At 47.3% G+C, this 21,472-nt stretch overlaps 1 protein-coding gene across 2 annotated transcripts; it reads left to right on the forward strand.

The window, feature by feature from the left end:
* Positions 1 to 4,953: 4,953 nt before the first annotated feature.
* On the forward strand, positions 4,954 to 20,904 carry LOC136432286 (B-cell lymphoma/leukemia 11A-like). Of its 2 annotated transcripts, none has more exons than XM_066423446.1 (3): positions 4,954 to 5,236; positions 10,631 to 10,891; positions 15,637 to 20,904. In XM_066423446.1, the coding sequence occupies exons 1-3, from the start codon at positions 5,185 to 5,187 to the stop codon at positions 17,838 to 17,840; spliced, it is 2,517 nt and encodes an 838-aa protein (XP_066279543.1). In that variant the 5' UTR covers positions 4,954 to 5,184; the 3' UTR covers positions 17,841 to 20,904. The 2 variants fall into 2 exon arrangements, with proteins under 2 accessions (XP_066279543.1, XP_066279544.1); XM_066423447.1 differs by lacking the exon at positions 4,954 to 5,236 and adding an exon at positions 9,993 to 10,125.
* Positions 20,905 to 21,472: the final 568 nt, after the last annotated feature.

Raw genomic sequence — 21,472 nt, forward strand, 5'->3', positions numbered from 1 at the left:
AACGTTAGTCCGACATACAAAACAGCTACACCCCCAACAAACACACACACACACACACACACACACACACACACACACACACACACACACACACACACACACAAACACACACACACACACACACACACACACATACACACTCGTATTGCCATATATCAATAAGGAGTGTGTCAGGTAACACTTTTAATCTGACATTGAATCCGAAAAAATAGGAAAGCCACAAAACAAAACAAAGGTAAACATCACAAAGCAACCATCTTTTTCAGAGACGTATTAGATATAATGTAATAATACATACATGTGAAATACTAAACGATTTGCTTTCTATTATAGGATAGGTTTTACAAAGTCTACAAAATGCTACCTACATTGTCCTAAACCAGTCCAGCTTGTGTGTAAAAGAGTTATAGATGTATGAAAGGGTTTCCAAATACCTTTAATTCTTTCCGGACTAACTTGTAATGAGAAGCATATTCACCTACACGCGTTAGCCGGACAATACAAGGGACAAGGCGGGGAGTCTATGAAAAGCATGTGATAGCTCTGGCCATACGCCAAACAGGAAACACCGGGAGTGGATCAACTAACTTCCTTCTTTCCTTCTTTCTTTCCTTCTTTCTTTCTTTCTTTCTTTCTTTCTTTCTTTCTTTCTTTCTTTCTTTCTTTCTTTCTTTCTTTCTTTCTTTCTTTCTTTCTTTCTTTCTTTCTTTCTTTCTTTCTTTCTTTCTTTCTTTCTTTCTTTCTTTCTGAAAAGACTAGGAAACATCATCGCTATGCCTTTTTGTCGAGATGTTATGTTCGACGTAACAACAATATAAACAACAGTACAGAGCAGTTCTAAATTATTCTACTGAAATAAGGAACACACTGAATTTTGAAAAGGGTATAAAAACTTTGAAGACAGAAAGTTTCCAGCAAAAGTTTTCAAATCATATGCAACAAATTGATCAAGTGCGGTTAGTTATTTATAACGCCAGAGTGTGTGACAAAACCTTTTTTTTTTCAAATAAGTGAAGAAGGATATTTGGGGAGGTCTCAGATCTTAACCACTTAAACAGTGGCGGACGTCTAAACAAATACCAAAGGTCACCGTGGCGTTGTTTTGGCTGTACTGACGTCATGACTCAAATGTTCCGAGAAAAAAGGAAGGTCACTCGTGATGTTCGTAGAAAAGTCATCAGTTGAAGTGCATGATATGTCTGTCCATTGTATCTGTGATTACTATTTTCTTTGGCAGTCAATGCATGAAAATCTTAAGACCAAAAATAACGATTCCATTTGTCTTGGACATGTAGAACCTTTCTTCGTTGCTGTGGTCCAATCCGTGATGGTAGAATTTGACATCAGCCATTCAAAAAAGATCCAATGTTTACAGAAATGTTGACCAAAATATTGAATTCGGATTATCACAAAAAATTGCCGCTTGCTCTCTTAAAGTTATTTTCCTAACTTTCCAGGCACTTTTCATCTTCTGGTATTACAAGCATCGAATAGCTTATGTCATAACTTCTCTTTGCGCTGATGATCTAAACTGAAACGTTTGACCGTTTACAAAACGTATCCAGTTGCTTTTCTACGATCGGAAAATCGCGACAGTTATGAGGAACTACATGTATGCGCTTCCACTTCTGTAAACAATAGACGGACTAAACTTTTGACCCGGCTCAAGCTAGCCCTTCTTCAAAAACATTTCCTGTCACGATTTCTTACAGTGGGTTGAGGTAATCTCTAACCTAGGAAGTATTCCATGACATTTCCAAGAAAACGCTTTGACTTCTATTCTTGCGTGGGTTTATGAAGTGCTTTGGTCAGGAAAAGCGTCGAAGCGAAGTGCCGCTCGCCTCCCCTTGACTGACCGTAAGCAGAGGAAGTGTCTCATACTGTGTTTATTCAGCTAGCATGACTCACTCGCTAGCCGTTTGACTTGACATCTGAACTTGTTCTCTTGTCAGTCTTACACACTCCAATGAGGGAAAAAGATCTAAAAGAATGATCTCCATCTCAGTTACATGTAGCGAAACTTTTTTTCACGTGGTGTTTGTGAATTTACGACATGGTCTTCGACGTAATCTACGTTTTGTACGAATAAGTCTGCCAGTCAAAAAACACACGCCCTCCAAATCCTGTAATGTTTTGCCAGAGTTCAAGGTAGTCATTTGAAGCCGCCCTAGCCGCCTCTCTCTCTCCAATCCTTTGTGCTCGTAGACCGGTGGCGACTGAATGGTAATGGTCTCCACAGGTATTCATCAAAGATCTTGCCGGCGGCCATGCAAAGTTAGGACAGAAAGGTTGTATAGGACAGACGTGTATGTGTGCTTGATATACATTCCTGGGGGCTGAGGTCCCCGCTTCTATATCACCTATATCTACAGATCTCTGCTTCACAGTATTCCGGATATCCGCTTTGCGACGGCGGACTTCAGATAGGAGAAAACTTTCTTTTTTTTCTCGGTGAACTTGACGGCTGGGGTTTTTGCCTTCAGGAAAGGCGGATAGGGTTTCACAATGGCAGTGGCCCTCGCTGTCGGTCCCCATACAGGGGTTTGATATCACCGTGCGCAGATGGCAGAGTGACCGCCGGGTCACCTGCTACGTGCTTCTATTCGGTGATGGCCCCCACTGCCCCTGCTAGCAGCCCCGGTCACAGCCACCATTACCCACCGTTATCACCTAAGCACGTTCAAAATTTGACCAAAACAAGATTTCTCCCAGACCTCATCTCTTAGGGTGGAATTGCATCAGCAAAGGTCTTGGTCGTTAAGAACTCGCAGCCTTCGTTAGCGCGGTCTCAAGGGGTCGCGAACCCTTCTCAACCAACCGTTCACAAAACGTGACATTTGTGGAGAGACATTTTCCCCCACTTCAACCTTTGCTTATTATTCCCCGACCGGGCATTACAAAACAACACCTCTCTCATTCCAATGTGGGTATCAATGTCTCTTTTTTTAAAATGAAAGTCATTTGACCATCGTTTACGTTCGTCAGAGTATTTCTCATTTCACCCAGGTATGTTTATTTCGGTTTAGTAATAATAAATCGTGTGGTAAGTGCGGCAATGAAGTCCACTAGCTATCCCTCATGTTTTGGGCTGGAGCTGGCGGGCGATCTCCGAGTCCGGTTTGGGTTAAAGGTGCGGGGGAATAGCGTGATTTACGGGCGCCAGGTCGGGGAAGAAGGACTCCTGGGTCAAGGCAAGTAGTAAAGATACCCGACATTTGGAAATTTCCCAAGTGACAAGGAAAAAAAGGGAAAAGAAAGGGGAGGCATCGTTGGGGAGTTCCCAACCTGATCGGGAGGCGCGTCCTGCCCAACCCCGCTAATCACAAGCACTGTTCTCCCTTTACAAGGAAAGACATTGCCACACTAATTAATCAGCATTAAGGAGAATTGGTTTAAAATATGTAATATCTGTAATGATTTATGTCCACGGTATGCGAACGTAAGCGTCGTGGCTGAATGCTCGGCTGCGTGCGCAAAATGAAACGACGTTGTTTAGTGTCCCCTCAGTATGCCTGCAGCGGCCGGTGCCTCACGCAAATGCACCTGCCCATTAAAAACGCTCGAATGGACAGTGTCAACCCTGGCATCCGAGACATCTTCATCTCTTCATGTAAATTATGGCCAGATTTTGGCCTCTGTGACAGTACACTCTCCGATTCCCGGCTTGCAATGGGGAGATAGGGGGAAGAGTGATGATATTTCCGCTATCTGTGAGAGGGTACCTTGTGAAGGGACGGGAATGATAAAATTATGTCATTGTGGAGAGTTGTGCCTGGGGGATTTCTTAGGAGAGTGCGCGACAATTTTGAGCACAATTTCCCGACGTGTCCCTCAAGTGCCTTTTTTTCTGCTCGCGAGAGGGGGAAATTTTGATGAAAATTGTCGCGCTTGGTGCGACACGACGGCACGTATTGGCGACTGTCCCTTGGGGGAAGGACTGTCACTTTGTCATGTATACACTACAAGATGTGGAAGGAACGGGGTACCCCTTACGTTTGTCAGCGTCAGGTGGGTTTAGCCACCTGCTGAGCTGCGTCGTTACGTATGCAGCGCGACTGTCGCGCCGTGCCACCTTTAGACGCAGCGCCACTGTCGCACTGTCATTCCCCCTGTTTTGTATGCATGGCGACCGTCGCGTTGTCACCTCCGCTACCACCTCTACCCCTGAGGCTTTGTCACCATTCATCTCATCCACCTGCAATTTTATGTTCAAATATATTTTTGACAAGAAGGTGATGCTTGGAAGCAGTCAAGGAGAGATTATAAATGTCAGCAACAGCAGTCATGTGCGAAGATCATTAAAATCAATTACTCTTGGACACAAGCAATGTATATACATATACACGGCGGGACTAGAGCGTTGCTATGTGTATGTTTTATTATGTAGTTTGTATAAGCGCGGTAAAAAATGTAGCCCGAATAAACATGGCCTCCGCCCCGCCAACCCAGGTCGCGCGACCCACCCCCGTGTGTATGGCTGCCATTTCCGCGCGTTCGGGAAGATGGCGGTGATTGACAGGCCATTTGCACGACACGGGGACACGGCCAGAGAAAAATATTCCCCACTGAAATCACAGGGGGACAGGTGCGCACGGTCATACGGTCACGTGTGTCGGCCGAGCTGCGGAGAGAGCCGGGCTCCGGTCCACTCATTAGGCGCCACTGTCATCCGGCGATAATACCGGCATTCAGAGCCTCCGAGCGTGACTCGTGCACATTATTGTCGTGAAAGGGGGACGGAGCGAGCCGGATTAGATCCACTTTTTTACAACCCCGGGACAGACGACACCAGAGCCATTCTCTCTCTCTCAGCCAACGAATTCCCGCCAAAAAAGCGAAAGTGAAGTGCGTCCCAGCGCGCCTTGGATACGCCGGCTCCCGCGGAATCGATGCCGAAATATAAATTTTAATCCAATTACGTTGCTTGGCGCGAATGGAAGAAAAGTAAAATCCATTCATCACCGACGCGCCAATGTTGAGTAATTAGCCGCGTGGAGTATTTAAAAAAAAAGGGAACCGTTGAACTAGAACTTGAGGGAAGACCGTGAAGCATCACGGGTCGAGGTCGCTCCCACAATTCCTCCTGGCCGCCATCTTTATATTTTTCAATTATGGACATGTTGGGTCTTTGTTCATAATATCTGTAAGTTATATCCATCTAACCCCCAAGCCCCAGTCGCAGCTATGTCTCGTCGAAAGCAGGACAACCCGCAGCCTCGGAAGAGACTACTTGAACGTGAGTTTGGTTCCGTTGTTAGTGGGGGGCGGCGAGTGGAAGTTGGAGTGCGGGTGTGTATGTTGGGTTGTGCGGAGAGTGTGTTGGACAGGGCCCCACGACAGTTGGTCAAGTGGTATGGTAGTGGGCATGATGGCGTGTCGCCTATTGAGACAGTGTTGACGTGCAGCCCGCCCGTGCTACAGCACACCTTGTCCGGCCTGTCACCCCTTGGACTTGCTTTCTCTCCCCACCACTGGGGGCACCCTTAACACAGCTCCTCCCCCTTAAGAGTGCAGGACCCCTGAAAGTGAAATTTCTCTTGTTTTGGTCCCTTTTTTCTCTGGTGATAAAGGGGTTTGTAGCAGCCCGTGATCTTTTACCCCTGAGGGCATTCCAAACAGTCGTGGACTTGATTCTGAGATCCGGGCACGTTCGCGCCCACTTTGCCAGTACAATGTGTGTCGCCCCAGTGTGTGTATATCCTAGAAACAGTACAATAGTCTTCAAAATTGTATAACTATCCCTTGCTGTGTACACAACGGGGTCAGTGGCCCCGACGTCCTTTCTGAAACAGAAGACGTAGTTCAATTAGATTGAGTGGCGAGGATATACAGGCCATTGTGCACCTCACGCCATCTTGAATTGTGCATGGGCGCTGTCCACTCGGAAATTTTGAGAATTTTTGTCCTATTTTGTCCTTTTGTTCTCTGCGGGACAATGTTGACTCCAAGGTTAAGGCTATGTATTCTTATGTGACCCGCCAGGTTCAGACGGAGTTATTTGAACCTTTTCAGACGGCGGGCACTAATTTTTGTTGTTTTTTCTGGCGTGGCGCGGGTGGCGTAGCCAGGCGCTCACCTTTGTTGGACACTGCTGTCGCATTGCGGAGCACGGGTTGCGCCGAAATCTTCGAGAAGCGGTTTGGAGATTTTTGGAACTAAGAATTGTAGTGTGATTTTGGAATAGTTGGCAGTCAGGTTTTAATTTTCCGTCTGAGTCTTGACCTTCGTGGCTGCCTTTCAAGAAGGGAAAATGGCCTTTCAGCCGCTTGCGCTGCCATTGTGGACGGAACATCACTGTGGCTGCACTGGACATGAGCGGGATTCCGGCGTGCATCTTGACACTTTTTCGGTTTAAAAAAAAAAGGAAAAGAAAATCCTCATCCAAAACTCGGTGTAGACTTAAAATCCAGCAAAAATCGAATCGAGAGTTCGCCGGACTGGACCGCCACGCAGGTGCAGCGGTCATGTTTCGCGAGAAATCTGCGTCACGTACGGTTTCTTCTACTCTCGGTGCTAAAAACGGAACGAAAGAAATTGTCTAGCCACTGACGTTTTTTAGCCTCGCCATTTTGGCTGCCTGATTTGTACTGAGTTTTGCTTCTAAGGAGGCGCTCGCAGTATACCAAAGGTCAACGATGGCGGCTCGGAACGTGGCTGACACACTGGGATAAGAATCAGAATGTTACATTTCAAAGGTAAACAAGCAAAATAGCAGAAAGGAATTGAAAATGAGCGCTGACAATAACAAATGGAGAAAAGTGTCCAGGATTTGACCTTGCTGTGACAAGGTCAAGCTTGAATTCTGCAGGCTTCAGTAGTACGTGACCTGCAGTCTTACTAGTTGGCCTGGAATTAATCCCGACCTTGGGGTAGGGCCGCAAACAAAGGGATGGGCCTTTACAGACGGACAAAACCCGGGCTATTTTCAACCCCTTTACAGTGTACAGGTGTGGTCTAAGTCAAGATGTAGGTCGCAGATAGTTTCCAAAACTAGTACAGGTAAAAGTGCTTTCTTGGAGTACCTTTAAACTACCCTACATATTATGTACGCACAGCCAAACACACACAAGAAAGCTGTAGAGTGGCATATTTTTGGTGTACACCTTACGTTCCGTTCCGCGCCATGTTGACTTTCTGGACATAAGTCTGGCCAGTTTGTTGTGACTGCGTGTGTGTAGATGTGGAGTCAGGTCTCCCTCAGGCTTGGCAGTAACCATAGCGCCCCAAATCCAAGGCTAGGGTCCTTCAGTTTCTGGTAACCTTTTGATAAGAGGGCGTTATTGTGCTTATATGTGGGGTTGCTTTGCCAATGTAATTATGTCTAGATTATTTTGTGTACGACACTGGTGCCCAGAAGGTCAGACAGACATATATAATGTGAGAAGGTGTCTGTCACTTTGTCCTGAGGCTAAGAACAAAGAAGCACGTAGACGACCACTACCCTTTGTAAAGAGCACCTGTGATAATGGAAGATATGTCAAAGGGGGCCGCCGCACCTTGGCGACGGTGCGAGGGAGCTGTCCGAACCGTAGTGGGCGCGGGCGGCGCGGCCGTGCGGGCGCAGTCGTGGGCTGGCCGCCCGTGGTTGTTGATAGGACACAAATGTCTGGGTAAGAAATGCTTTCCTGGTGACCCCTCATACCGAAGCGCAACCCTGTCCGAGTCATGTGTCTGAAAACGCGGCTCGGACCGGCGGGAAGGAAAGCCGCGGGTCCGAGGAGCTACGTGACTCAGCTATATAAGGGCCGCTGGGCCCGGTCCCTGCCCTTGCACTTGAGACAAACACGTATTTCTGCAGCTTGTATGCATTCTCAGGTTTCGCCCCAAGTTCACCCTGGCTGAAGCTGGCGTGGGCGAACCTCCATCACGTACCCAAACACTGCACACCACTCCGGATGTGACATGTCCAGTCTGCCGCTCCTGCCGGCCCGGCCGGCCAGCGCGGCCAGCGGGTATTGGACAGGGGGGCCAGGCCGGTGTCTGGTGGCTGCAAAGGTCAGCCCTGTGGGCGTTCCTTAGTCTAAATTGAGACAGAACAATGCCAAGAATGTGGTTCAGGTTCAATGCCAGGAGGGGCCTGTATTTTGTTGAAGACTAAACTGGGTGCCACTCAAAAGACACCAGGCACCTTTGTGGCCTCTCTCATTCTTCCCGAGGTGGGATGCACAAAGCCTCGGTGGGGGTTGAAAAGACATAATGGTGCCAAGGGTTTCCTTAGACCAGGGTGGTGAAGTTGAAAGCCTCAAAACACAGGGCTGACCATGCAAAAGGGGGTCATGGGAAAAGACAAGGGTGTTGAACTTGTCATCTGATAGACCATTCTTATGGTCCCTTTCAAAGCCAATGGTAAGCCACCCTTGTGCAGTCCACATTGTTTACAGCGGCAACAGCCTCGGCAACCAAAAACCCCCGGCACTCTTAGCCAGGCTTAGCACAGGAGGGTAAATGGAAGTAAAGTGGTTTATGTGTGGCATGTCTAGCTGGAAAAGCCAGGTGTGCTGGCAGAATTATTCAGGCCCTCGTGCCGTAATGAGAGAACCGGGCGATTAGATTGGTTGCTGACCCCGCTGGCGCAAAAGAGACAGAGACGCCATCCCCCTGTGTAAACATGCCAGGGTCAAAGCCTGGCTGAAGACATGTTTACAGGATGTGGAGTGAGACCTTCAATCTATATGGCCAGGCACGGGCTGTGCTTTTGTTTCCTGATAATGGGCTCTAAGACCACCTGCCCCAGTGCTGATTGGAGTAGGTAATTTCATTTGTGTGGAAGATGGACAGTCCTTGCCCACCTTACACAAAAGGACAGGTGTGAGAGGATCATCCTTTGTCTGACCACTAATTCAAGGCCATTGCTTCCCTCTGGCTGAATTAGGAAATTCAAGAGAAAAAAGGAGAAATTTCGCTGATTTTTTCAGTATGGTCAGTATGGAGGTCAAAAACACAGAATCAAACAAAACACGGCCAAGAAAATATCTATTGATTAGAACGAGGTTTGTTATTAGTAGGGTTGTCCAGATATCACATCAGCAAGTCTGACGTACCAAATTGGAGGTGACAACAAGGATTATGCCATTGTCTCTGCACAGAGAGATCCCTCGCTATGACCGGTCATAGATGGCTGAATTCGCTCGGAAGCAGAACAGCAATATGGATCTCATGAATGTCCCTGAATTGTAATGGCGGCGTTGCGCACACAGACCAAGTGCGCATTGTCTAGATGCCTTTCTTCTTGGATTCAACATTGGTCCTGACCCTGGCCTTGGCTTTTGCACCCCTTCACCAGTTGAAAGAAGTCCCTTTGAATTTAGTGAGAAAAGGTATAAGCTAGAGTGACTTTGGCGGTGATGTTTGCTTTTGGATGTGGCGAACGTGGCTTGAATAGTGGCACGGGCGCTGATCCCGTAATGGCGGACAGAGGCACCCAGGGTGATGCTCCACCACACGGTGTCCACACTCTCTCTTTCCCCCAGTATTTAGCCCAAATATCAGGGAGTGCCTGCTGTTTGGAAAAGTTTGCAGAACTTTTGTCTACTTTGAGGTAAAAGTTTGAGAGGAAAGTTGGGTCATGAGAAACAGATTAGAGGAATGCAGAGCTACAGTGGTTATGTCCAGGTTGGTGAAGATGTTTTCTTATGGAAATGGCATGGCGGCACACGCCAGCGTATACTCCGGCAAATCGCGTGGGATGTGGACACTGTACCCGCGCCAGATTTTGCGGTTTGCCGCCGTAGTTCGGAATGTTGGCCTTTTTTTTATCATTTCTTTTCCTAGAGAACAAAAAGAAGGAAAATTTGAGAAATCACCACAGGTCAAAATCATAATAAAGCCGGTAAATCCTTTTGTATGCCCGCATGTGCTAACTAATTTACAGAATGGAAGGGCCTATTGTCTACCTCGTACATAATACAAAGGAGTTCCCACAATTTAATTGGTCGCTGATACTCTACGTGTGTAGCTGACGGAACTGTGCATTCCGAGAGAGGTGGCTAGGACCAGGATGATGGAATGAGATGAATGTGTTGTTGGGAAGTGGGAACGTACGGAATACGTGTGATGGGTAATAATGACGTGCCAGCGTCAGTAGCGTGGCAATGGCGGCATCGCGTTCCCGGCTCACCATGCTTTGTATGTACACAAATCTTGCGTTGTTCGTTGTTCGCCTTTTCTTTTGGCTTCGGCGTGTGTCCCGAACTTTCCGTCGGAGGGGTGGTTTGAAGAAACCTGACGGAGAGTGAAGGAGCACACCTTGACTTAACAAAGACCCAAATCTGCCGTTTTTTTGTTCTTACGTGTAAGCGCTCCGCAGGAATGGCGGCACCTTGCCCAGCATGCTGTAATGTGCCACATCTCCTGCCATTTCTATACAGGAATTTTTTCCGTTGTTAAGATGGCGCCACACGCCTTCCTGTTCCGCTGAATGTGTCGGATATCTTGAATCAATCTTAAGACATGGGTACTTGCTTAAGACGTCTTATTTCTTGTGTAGCTCTGTGAGACGTATTTCTTATTTCCACTGTAAAGGCTAAATGCGAAGAGTTAGTGCGGAGAGCGTGAGAGTTTTTTTTTGCGGGGGATGCGGACGTTCCTTATTCTAACGGAATGGCATTTTCTTCTCGTTTTTTTCCTGCAGCCCAACCAGACCACGACTTGCTGACTTGCGGGGAATGCCAGACCGACTTCCCACTTTCGGACATTCTTCTTTTCATCGAGCACAAGAAACACTGCATGACTCCGACAGATGGCCACCTGGAGGAACGGTTAGACCTGGATCGCTCACGCAATGCTACGGAAAAACGGCGTGCCCCAACACCCATCAGCGTGGGCATCCAGGTCGGACCGAGCGAAGACCAACCAACGCCCGAACAGAAAGCACCAGGGGGACACAAAACAGGTGACTAAAAAAAGGATACATCTTACTTCGCGTACGCCGTGAAACGATTACTCCTCCACTTCTCTGTTATATTTATCTATGTACGGGATAATGATATTGCTTGCTTAGTCAGAACAAATTCTGTTTATTCGTAATATAATTTCTTTACTCACTTTTGGGACTAATTGCACTTGTACTTGAAGCAAAGCCGGGAAAGTATATGCAGATGCACCCATCTAGTTGAGCGCTTGATAAGATCAGAAGAAACACTCTACCCAATTTTAATTTGTAGCTGTCATGAACTTGGAACTATCTCCACTGGGGTGGCAATATTTTCAAGTTCTTGTTTATCTGTCAGATTAATCTGCTCTTCATTGTGCTCTGGAAGTCATTTATACAGTTGATTTGAATATCAATGCAGGCAACGTACAGCGAGGTCAGGGTTTGCTCGTGCCTGTGCCTTTCAGCGCTTTTGTAGTGCAGCCGCGTGATTGGCTGCCGGGCCCGTCCTCGTCCATTTCTGATCCCGTCCCGTCGCATTGGAGATTCTCGGGTGATAATTTTTTCGGGATTTTTAGTCCACATTTATTAAGAGTGAAATGCCAAAGTGGCCATTTCTCTGAATATCAAATGACAACCCATCTTTGAGAAGGACTGCACTTGCAGGTGCTTTGCCAGCCTTAATGCCCATTTTCAGGCGAGCAATTTTCTTTGCAATTTCGTAGTGCTGAAGGCCAGCCCGCTGTCTGAATTTGTAAATAGAAGTTCGGGCAATAACCATGAAATTGGAGCATACGGCTAACTCCTCAGAACGAAGAGCCATTTGTGCTGTGGAAAAAGATGTGCTGAAGAAACAGTTTTTCCCTTGTCCCCCCCCCCCTTCCCCCAATACATCAGAGACTCAGAGTAATAAAAGTCTTGATGATGTTATAATTACATGACAAAATGTAAGAAGAACAAATTTCCACATTATTCCTGGAGTTATTTGATTTTACTTTCCCCCGTAGCCGTCGTTTTATTTGTGACTAGGTGATTTCGTGAACAAAATGATGATTCCCTTGTCTGTGATACTGTGCAGGAAGAACCGCGAACATTAAATGGAATGGATGAAAAAGGGGGGGTTCCTGTATTGTGGGGTGTAGAGGGATTGAGGGCAGGTGGTTTGTGCTTTCTTTGAATTAATGGTGTGTCTCAGTGAGCAAACAGTGTGGCGAGAGCTGTGTTTGTCCGAGCTTTTAGGTGGGTAGGTTCGCCCGCACATATCTCGCCGCGCTGTCCCCGCAGCTGGCGTTTGTTTCCCCGCCGAAATTTCGCCCCTGCTGACCAAGGGTGTCTATGAGGGGGACTGCGACCTCCCGTGCTTTGATCTCCCAGGCATAGTTGTAGTGGGGGGTGACTCCAGACCTGACCTTGGACGTGATGTAATTACGTGACTGTTTGTGAAGTTCAAGTTCTGGCTGGGACCCTTTGTTTGCCCATAGGTCTGTGTCTGTCAGTGGCTTGAACAGCCTGCTTGTTTTGCAGGTGTCAAGTTTGGACATGATGACCCGGGAAGCCTGGCCTGGCTTTGTTTTGCTTGCCTTGAGTCCTGCTACCTCCCAGTAGTTTGGAGAAGTTTGGAAAGTTTCTGAAACTTCCCAACGGTGTGTGTCTGTGTTTGGGCTGGCCCCGAGCTGCCCCGGCATAGACTCACGTCCGCCCTGTCCACTCTGAACCTTGTTCGGATTTTGCGGGTGGGGGATGTCTGTGGCACTGGCTGATTAGCATGCGGGGCACGTCAGTAGAGGTCGTCGCCATGCCGACCAAGGTCAAACCTCCCTTTTGCTGGGCTTTCAAGTATGTTAGTCATTAATGGCCACTGCTCTGAAAGGAGTCACAGGTCACAAATAAGGTTGCCTGGTGCAGGCACCCAGCCTGCTTGATTAATTAATCCAGCTCACCCTGAGACAGACAATCTGGCCAGTTTGTTCCCCATTGTAGCCAAAATTCCTCCATCTCAGAAACACGTCCTGACACAAACGAGACAGGCCAGGCACCTTGTACTCTGCCCGTGGCCACTAGGGTATCAGGGTAGGGCAGTAAGGGTTGGGCTTCCTGTTGAGCTGCCCTACCGATGGCAGCGGGGTAGGGACATCCTTTTGTCATCATTGTCAGACCCAATTTCCTTCTCGGACTTGCAAGTGGCTGGCAAGAAATATGGGGGGGAGTGGTGGTAAAGAGATTATCATCTGCCAAGTCACCAATGCCTCGTATGTCACCATCAAGTTAATAAAACTGTTAGCATCAATTAATGTACTGTGGAGACAACAAAAAAGGGCTATTAAATGTAGGTAAGGTGGGGAGATTTATATTTAAAGCCTGGTTCCCATCAAGGTGCACCTGACAGTGATGTGTAAGGTGCTGTGCCCACCTACAGGGAAGTGGTCCGCACTGTCAAGTATACGCCACACGTTGGGCTATACGACAGTGACAAGTGCGCTTCCCTGGTACGGCAGTACAACACGTTTGGCGGTAGCGCCGACTGCGGTTTCGAGTTACGCCGTGAAAGACGTGTGATAAGTTTGCGTCCCTCTCTCGTATCCAACGTCAATCAGCGGTCTCCACTCGCGAGGCTCGCTCCCTACCAAAAGTAACCGCCATCTTGTAATAGTGTAGTTTACCGTTTTACAGGCTTACGTGAATGTTAATTGTGAAATTTATTATAAGAGGAATAATTCTAAAAGTCACATTAAGCTTATTGTGAGATCTATCAAAGGAAGGGCGGTTTGCCATTATTATTGTGTTAGGTCCTCAGAGAGATCTTTGTCATTTGAAAATGTTAGCAGTGCCAGCTCAAGTTCAACGTTATACCATGATAAACAGTACCTTTGCGGTTGGGGGAGACGCGGCTTTTTACAGTGTTAATTTTCATTCCATTCAAATGACAAGATTTACGACGCGTTCTCCTGCTCATTAGTCTAATTTTTTAATTGCAACCCGAGATTTGCCGAAGTGTTTAAAAATGAAGTGAGGTGTTGTCTATGTGGGAGGTAATAAATTATTATAATTATTTTGTCAGCGTTCGTCAGGCTCCGCTCGGTGCCGTATTTGGAGTGGAGAGGGACCATTAAACGTCGGACCACTCTGTTTTCATCTGCCAGATTCAATGAAGTGGACCATAAAGCCATTACCGGTGACTCCAATTCCTGCTGGTTTAATAAAGTTTCATCTGCTGAAGAAGCTGTGAAATAGGCAGGTGCTAACATTTCCTGACTTTTGCCATGTATCATGGAAATGTATCGGCACCCCAAAATTGGCTGGCGGGATTGGGAAATAATTGGGTGATATGAAGGGAGCCCCACTGTCCAGGGGCTTTTGTCGGGGAGACGGATCCGACGCGACACCTGCAATTCGGGATCATTCAGCGGGGAAATGCTGAGTATTGACCCCTTCCTTCCAGCTGAATATCAGTAATTACCTGGAGGAAGGCTGGCTAGCTTGTGGTGTTGAGTAGCTGACCCATGTCATTGATCCTACTTCAGTATTGATCCTCCCAGCCTGGTTGTATTCCAAGCAGTAGGTCTGGAGACCCCTGCTCCTCTAGCCTGGCCACCTATCGAGCGCAGCGGGAGACCTAAGGGGGGCTCAACTGGAATGCTATCAGAAGCCTCCCAGCAGATGGAAGGACACAGCAGTATTGAACTTGGCTTTGTAGTGGCTCCATCGACCCCGGCTTTGTCCACCAAGGCCCCTTCTGTTTCCTGGCAGAACTAGATCTGCCTTTGACATTTTCTGAACTTGTCATGTTGGCATTTGGTGGCTAAAAGCATGGGCTGTCTCAGCCTTGTGGGAAATGCAAAGTGCTTCGGGGACCGAGAGCCCAGGAAAGTCCCTCCAAATGTCATGTAGTGGGATAGATTAAAACCACCATCTCACGATGTGGGCCTGAGATGAGTTGGTAGTGGGGCTTAAGGTGAGAGGGAGGATTGTGTCCCCGCCATTAGCCACGGCTATTGAATACAGGTTTGTTTGCAGGCAGCGGGCCATAAAGGGGGTAGCAGAAAATGTATGGCATGGAGCAAGGCCCCTTTGTTTTCATGTTGGCACCATGGTCATGGTCACGGATGTGGCAGGAGGGCAGATGATTTTCCCAACCCTTCTGTGAAACATACACAAAAGATTGCCCATAAAACCTCACACAAGATAACAGGGAATAAAGCATGATTTGCGGCGAAGGTGTTGCAGCGAAGATGACTTTTTTGGGGGAACGTCAGACCGCGATATGCTAAACAGGAGGACGGGGGTATCGCGTTACACGGGAATGGACGAGGATATGATAGTTGCCTGTCAGCCACTATTAGTCATCCCCTCCTCATAGTTTCAGGGGTTTTTGTCACTGCCCGGCAAAGTGTCACTCTGTCAAGTTTGAACCTGGGTCCCTGGCCATCCCAGCAGTCCCTTTCAGTCAGTGATCCATGCGCTGTCACTGCCTGGTGCAAAAGGTCACGCTCAGTATTCAGGCCGCATAAGACTGACGAAGAAGTGATAAAGATTAGACGTTCCCCAGAAATCAAGATGCAGGCAATGAAATTTAGACTCTTGCCGCACATCTATGAATTTTCCGGTTCGTTTAAGCTGCAAATCTATCCTCGCTTTCCCTTTTGACCATGGGACATGAGTTGTGTATCTGAGGGGTGCGTATGTATGTATGTATGGTTGTTGGTGAAGAGTCGAATAGTTTGAGTGCACTGAAGTAATTGTGTCTTTTTTTTTCTTTTTTGCTACAGAATCATCAGAACCGAAGACCTACATCTGTACAACATGCAAGCAGCTGTTCACAAGTGCCTGGTTCTTGCTCCAACATGCCCAGAACATGCACGGGATGCGTATCTACCTGGACGCATCGACCGGCTCCAGCCCAAGCCTCTTGCCACCCAGCGTAACGCCGGTGAGTTCCAGTCCTCTTCCTGTCAGCTCCAGCAATACAATCACTATCGGCACCGGGCAGCCAGCACAGCGTATTCCGCTCACGCCGCCGACCAACAGCCCGTTTGCCATGATCAGAAGCCCCTTCCAACAGCGGGAGCCTCTGGCTGAAGAAGTACTTCGGAGCCCACACGCACAAATCCGCAGCCCCATGATGGGGGACCAGGGGGGTCCGGAAGACAAAATGAGGGGTCACCATCCGCACCACCCTCACATGATATTCCCCGGGATCCCTCCCGACAGGTTGGAATGGGAGAGAATGAAAATGGAGGGTAGGATGCCGGGGCTACCGGAGGCCTTCCCTCGGCTCGGGGGACCATTGGGGTTCGCCGAACAGTTTGGGCACCATCTACAGTTTGGGCTGGATCCGACACAGGCAGACATGGGCCTCCCGACGTACTCCCAGAAGCTGCGCCAGCTGGCTGGAACCCAGCAGCAAGGGGCAGGGGGTGGATCAGGGGGAGGGGGGAGCCCCCCTTCCTCCCCCAAGAGAAAAGGGGGCGGGTTCATGAGGTACATGCCCTTTCATCCAGGCTTCAAGCCACCATTTATGGGGCCAGGGGGAAACAGTGGGCCGGGAACACCCGGCGGTCCACGCGCTCAGTCACCTTGCAAGCCGAAATCTTGCGAGTTCTGCGGCAAATCCTTCAAGTTCCAGTCCAATTTGGTGGTGCACCGGCGGTCGCACACGGGAGAGAAGCCTTTCAAATGCAACATGTGCGACCACGCATGCACCCAAGCCAGCAAGCTCAAACGCCACATGAAGACCCACGGCAAGGAGGGCTCGGGTGGTCTCAGCAGCCTGGAGGACGACCAATCAAACGCCAGCACCCCAGAACCGGGATCCAGCTCGGGCATGAAGTCTAACATGGGGTCTTTTTTAGGCAATGATCACTGTGACGACTTCATGGCCCCGAACGGTGAAGACGGGGAGAGCAATGCAGAGTCCAGTGAAAGCCACGAGACAGAGGGCCATGAAGGGAGCAACCAATTAAAAAGTGGGGGGCACTCTATGTTGGGAGAGGTCATGGAGGACATTGGTCTGAATGCAATCCATGAATACAATGAAGCATATCAAGCAGCCATGGCAGAGAAGGCTCACCTCAGCCGTAAGCCCCTGGGAGGGGAGCCCATGCCGACAGACGGGCACTCCACTCCCGACGACTGCCCAGAACACGAGGAGGAGGAGAACATGACCAACCACAGCAACGACGTGCCAGAAAACTCTACCAGCCCTCCTCGCGGTCGCCGGGAACCCAACATGGACGTCATCCTGTCACCACTCAAGGAAACTAGCGTCGCTGTCCAGCAGCAAACGAAACGGATCAAACTAGAGCCGGGCCAAGACAGCCCTCACGGCCTGGACATATACTCTCAGTGGCTCGCCGCACATGCTGCCCCTAAAGACATTCTGTTCGGCTCCACGGCCATACCCAGCCCCATGCACGAGAACGGCGGGGCCGACTTTGGTGGCCTGAACCCCCACCACGACTCGGATGGTGGCACCTCCTCCGTCAAGTCGGACACCAGCTCGGTCCAGACGCCCTCCACGCCCAACACTCCGGGACGACCTCCCAAGGAGGGCAAGAGCCGGAAGGACACCTGCGAGTTCTGCGGCAAGCAGTTCAAGAACTGCAGCAACCTGACGGTGCACCGCCGCAGCCACACCGGCGAGAAACCATACAAGTGTGAGATGTGTAGCTACGCCTGTGCCCAGAGCAGCAAGCTGACACGTCACATGAAGACCCACGGGCGGGCAGGTAAGGAGGTATACAAGTGTGAGATATGCGAAATGCCATTCTCTGTTTACGGTACAATGGAGAAGCACATGAAAAAAGCTCATGGAATAACCACTAGTGGTAGCATGGGCCACGCCATAGGCGGGGGTCATGCTACAAATAGTGCTCATAGCAATAGTACTATCAATCTCGGTCCACAGAGTGAAAATGTGGAGCCAAAATGGCTGGTCAAGAATGAAGATGTGGAGCCATCTAATGGCTCATAAAAAAAGAGATATCTATAAGTTTGTGATATATATGCAACACTACCTATGCTAAAGCTGTTTCATGGTCAAACCATGCAGCAAGCAGAAGATATTAAAAAGAAAAAGATTTTGTATCAAACTATTTATATTCCCTATATGCGTATAATTATGGTTAAAACCACTGTTATATTGTTGTTCAAGTTGTGTATGTTTGCAAAAGTTTATTTGTGCAATATTGATAAAGGTATAATTTGCTTTACTTTTCTACAAGTTGATTTCCTTGTTAGTACAATTTTATACAGTGCGAAAAAAGGCATTGAAAATTTTTTTAAGAGAAGTTGTAAAGAACTGAGAAGACAAAAAGCAAGAAGGGTATAGACCCGGCAAGGCATGAGAGTAAAATCAGGGTTCATCCAAGATGACCAACACTACGAACAGGGAAAATAACTTCACATGGTACGTAGTACTAGTGAACTGAATACTGTCTGTCACCGCGCAGACACTAAATATATGTGTGTGAAAATATCTTGTAGTAAGGTTTCTATTTTGGAAGGGAAATGAGCAGGGTATTTGTCAATTGTGAATATCTGGACTCCAAGTCACAGATGACGTCCTAAATGAAAATTTTATTCATTAAAAGGAACATCCATGTGAAGTTATTTAAAAAAAAGGTGCCCATGCTGAAATCGTGTGGCTGCCGTTTACTGCCGGTGGGTTAGTGGCAATATTTTGCAAGCCCAACAAACCTACCGTACTTGTGCCTTTAAGATGCTGCCATGAGATGGTACTTAAAAGAAAAAAAGAGAAGTATTTTAGAAATTTCTCATTTTATGAAAAAATTTCCGAAAGGGCAGACTTGACTTGTGTTTGGAACAAATATCCACTGTACCTGAATCAACGTGTATCAATGTAGCAGGTTTTTCCAACGTCATCGTCACATCTCAATGGCTGCAACCGAGAGTCGCTAATATGCTAATGAGGCAAAGTCACCAATAATGTCCGCTTTCCAGCAAGTCGTATGTCCAGCAGGTGACATGACAATCTGTAAACATCAACAACAACAACAACAACAGCCGAAAAAACAACAACAACAACAACAAAAAGGGGCACCGCATGAGAATGCAAAAAAACAACATCTTTTAAATTCTGGGCACACCAGCTCCGTCAGTAATTACATGGGTCGGAATTACATCATTGAAGGAGGCGAGAAAGTGGGATGGGCGGAGGGTTGCAAAACCCCCCGCTCATCATGGAGTGGGTTTTATCTATATATTCCTGTCAGTTTCTTCAGAAATCAGAAGTCTTGCTTCGGCAGACTTTCTGCAGCTGTAAATCACAAATAGTGTCAGTAAAAGCAAGAAAAAAAACATGATAATAGTAACAGAATCTTCATTATAATAGAAGCTACCTTACAATATTACTGGGAAATGTATGACTCTGATAGCACAACAATTCAATGGGAAATATTATCCACACACTACAGAGGTTCAGTAATACAGTACAGTACCGTACAGATTGTAGCAGTCCAGTGTATTGTGTACCACGGATTTCCTTTAGTTTGGTGAAAAAATCCAGTAGTAACAGTTCCAGACTTACGGACGTTGAAGTACTTACATATAAACTGTTGTCATATAAGGACTTGCTGAAGTGCGTCGTGCCACAGACTGTTTGTTATTCATCTCGATAGGTGACAGTGTGTGATGCTTACGGCAGGGTGCTTACAACGTACATGTTCTCGTTCTAATGTTCCTACACCGGTACTTAAAGCAGACAACAAAATACTGTTACCTTATAAAGGATGGTCAGACCACCTTGTGGCTTGGAATATGTTAAGGTGCTCAGTAGAATTTAGAGCGGCTGCGATTTTCAGAAATTTCAGGGAGATATTGAGGGGAGAGATTTCCCCGCACAGAAATTGCAACACAAAATGGCTACCGATGTGCCGGCATGCATGCATACGTTCGCGGGAACAGCTGACGTAAATTTGAACTCCCCCAAATATCTGCGGCTCTTGCCAACAATATTTCAACAGCCCATGCCTTGAAACTGTTTGACAAAACAAAAACAAGAGCGGGAAGGTGTTGAAAGCCAGCTTCTGTTTCGACACAAAACGTGGCGACATTATTGTGGTCCAGGCTTGCGAATGGGGAGCAGCATGGTGCCGGGCGGGTATAAGTTACTGCCGGCTTGTGGCAGGATACAATAGCACCTTTTCACGTTCAAAGTCACAGCTGTATAGTTCCAAACTTGTACAGTTAGATATCTACAAAATAACTCACGGCTCAAAGCTCAGCAAGGAAGACAAAATTTGTTCGTGCAAAGCACAATCAATATTTGCGCAGAATCCTAGATTCCGTGTGTTTTTTTATTTTTTTGCGTTGCGTTGGTTTTGGTTCTCATTCTCACAAGTCAGGAAAAAATCGTCAAACGACAGATGGGTCTGGAAGGCCTGAATTTACTAACTGTCCGGAGGCCTTGCGGCTAGCCACTCTAAGCGGCCGAGCCATTTGAACAAACAAAAACAACCTTCAGATGAATAGCGAATGGTCTGTTGACTGTACTTTTATACTAGGAGAGAATGTACCTATCCAGTCTGTGTTGCTAAAAATGCTTGAAAAGCATTTTTCCTTGTCTGTCTGCTCGCTTGCGTCTGTCTGTTGCATATTGCGTTGCTTGCAGAGCATGGCACTCAGTCTTTGAAGCCTCGTGGCACATTCCAATGAAAATATGTGTTCTATGGTGAAACTACAAGTATATGTGGAGCTTCAAGCATTTATTTTGTAGGCAGAATTAAGGAACGAAGAGAGACTCTAGATGTGGTATCAATGGAAAGAGATTTTAACGTTTTATTTGGTAAGGGTCCGTTCAGAACGGACACCGTCTGGTTGCAAAGAGAATGTGCGTCTGTGTCTCACCTTCAGTGACCAAAGGTCATAGCCTGGCTTCGAATATATTTATTGTCAGACTCTAGGACTCTAGTTCTAATCATGGTCCATCATGATAGGAATTCAGTTTCTGTTTTGTGTTACTGTTCATTGAAATTGTCATGTACCTGGTACATATAAAATAAATCTCTCAAAAAGTATGAGTGGCCCCGGTTGTGTTTCATGTTTCTCTGTGTGTCTGTGTATTTTCAAGGTACGGAGTGTTTGGGACCTGTCAAGTGTCAGACATGTTAAGAACAGGTCACTAGTTCCACTGCGCTGAGGGGGGTTGTCTGTGTGTGACCATGTAAAACAGTCAGGTAATTCCTACTGTTGTTCTGTTTTGGTGCCCACCGGCAACATCGTACATAGACAAACTTTAACCTATTCCTTGCTACAGGTAGGCTTGTTTACCAAATGTTTGTATACAAGCTACAACCTGGTCAGCAAGGAGAAAGTTAATATACTCATTTCTGAAACAAAAAAATAGGGTTCAAACAAATATCTACCTTTGGTCTGAGCCACAGAGATTATAAGCTCACAAAAGAATAGATTACTCATTTGACAATTACACAACAGTAAAAAATATAATGATGTCTAGGTGGGCTGTGCCCCAGGCACAGTAACCTACTTTGCTGTGTTCTACAGAAGGCCTGTTTAAGTCACTTGTAATTAAACCCCATTGTAATGTCGTCTGGATGGCACAGCTAACGGGTCATGGCTTACCTT

This window comes from Branchiostoma lanceolatum, chromosome 4 (assembly GCF_035083965.1).
Source record: "Branchiostoma lanceolatum isolate klBraLanc5 chromosome 4, klBraLanc5.hap2, whole genome shotgun sequence".
Taxonomy (NCBI): domain Eukaryota; kingdom Metazoa; phylum Chordata; class Leptocardii; order Amphioxiformes; family Branchiostomatidae; genus Branchiostoma; species Branchiostoma lanceolatum.

What these genes read in the sequence shown, in the direction of transcription:
- LOC136432286 (XM_066423446.1), top strand. Translation starts at nt 5,185, where the DNA reads ATGTCTCGTCGAAAGCAGGACAACCCGCAGCCTCGGAAGAGACTACTT. An exon ending in TCGGAAGAGACTACTTGAAC is followed by an intron (nt 5,237 to 10,630) that starts GTGAGTTTGGTT and finishes TTTTTCCTGCAG; the next exon opens with CCCAACCAGACCACGACTTG. An exon ending in ACCAGGGGGACACAAAACAG is followed by an intron (nt 10,892 to 15,636) that starts GTGACTAAAAAA and finishes TTTTTGCTACAG; the next exon opens with AATCATCAGAACCGAAGACC.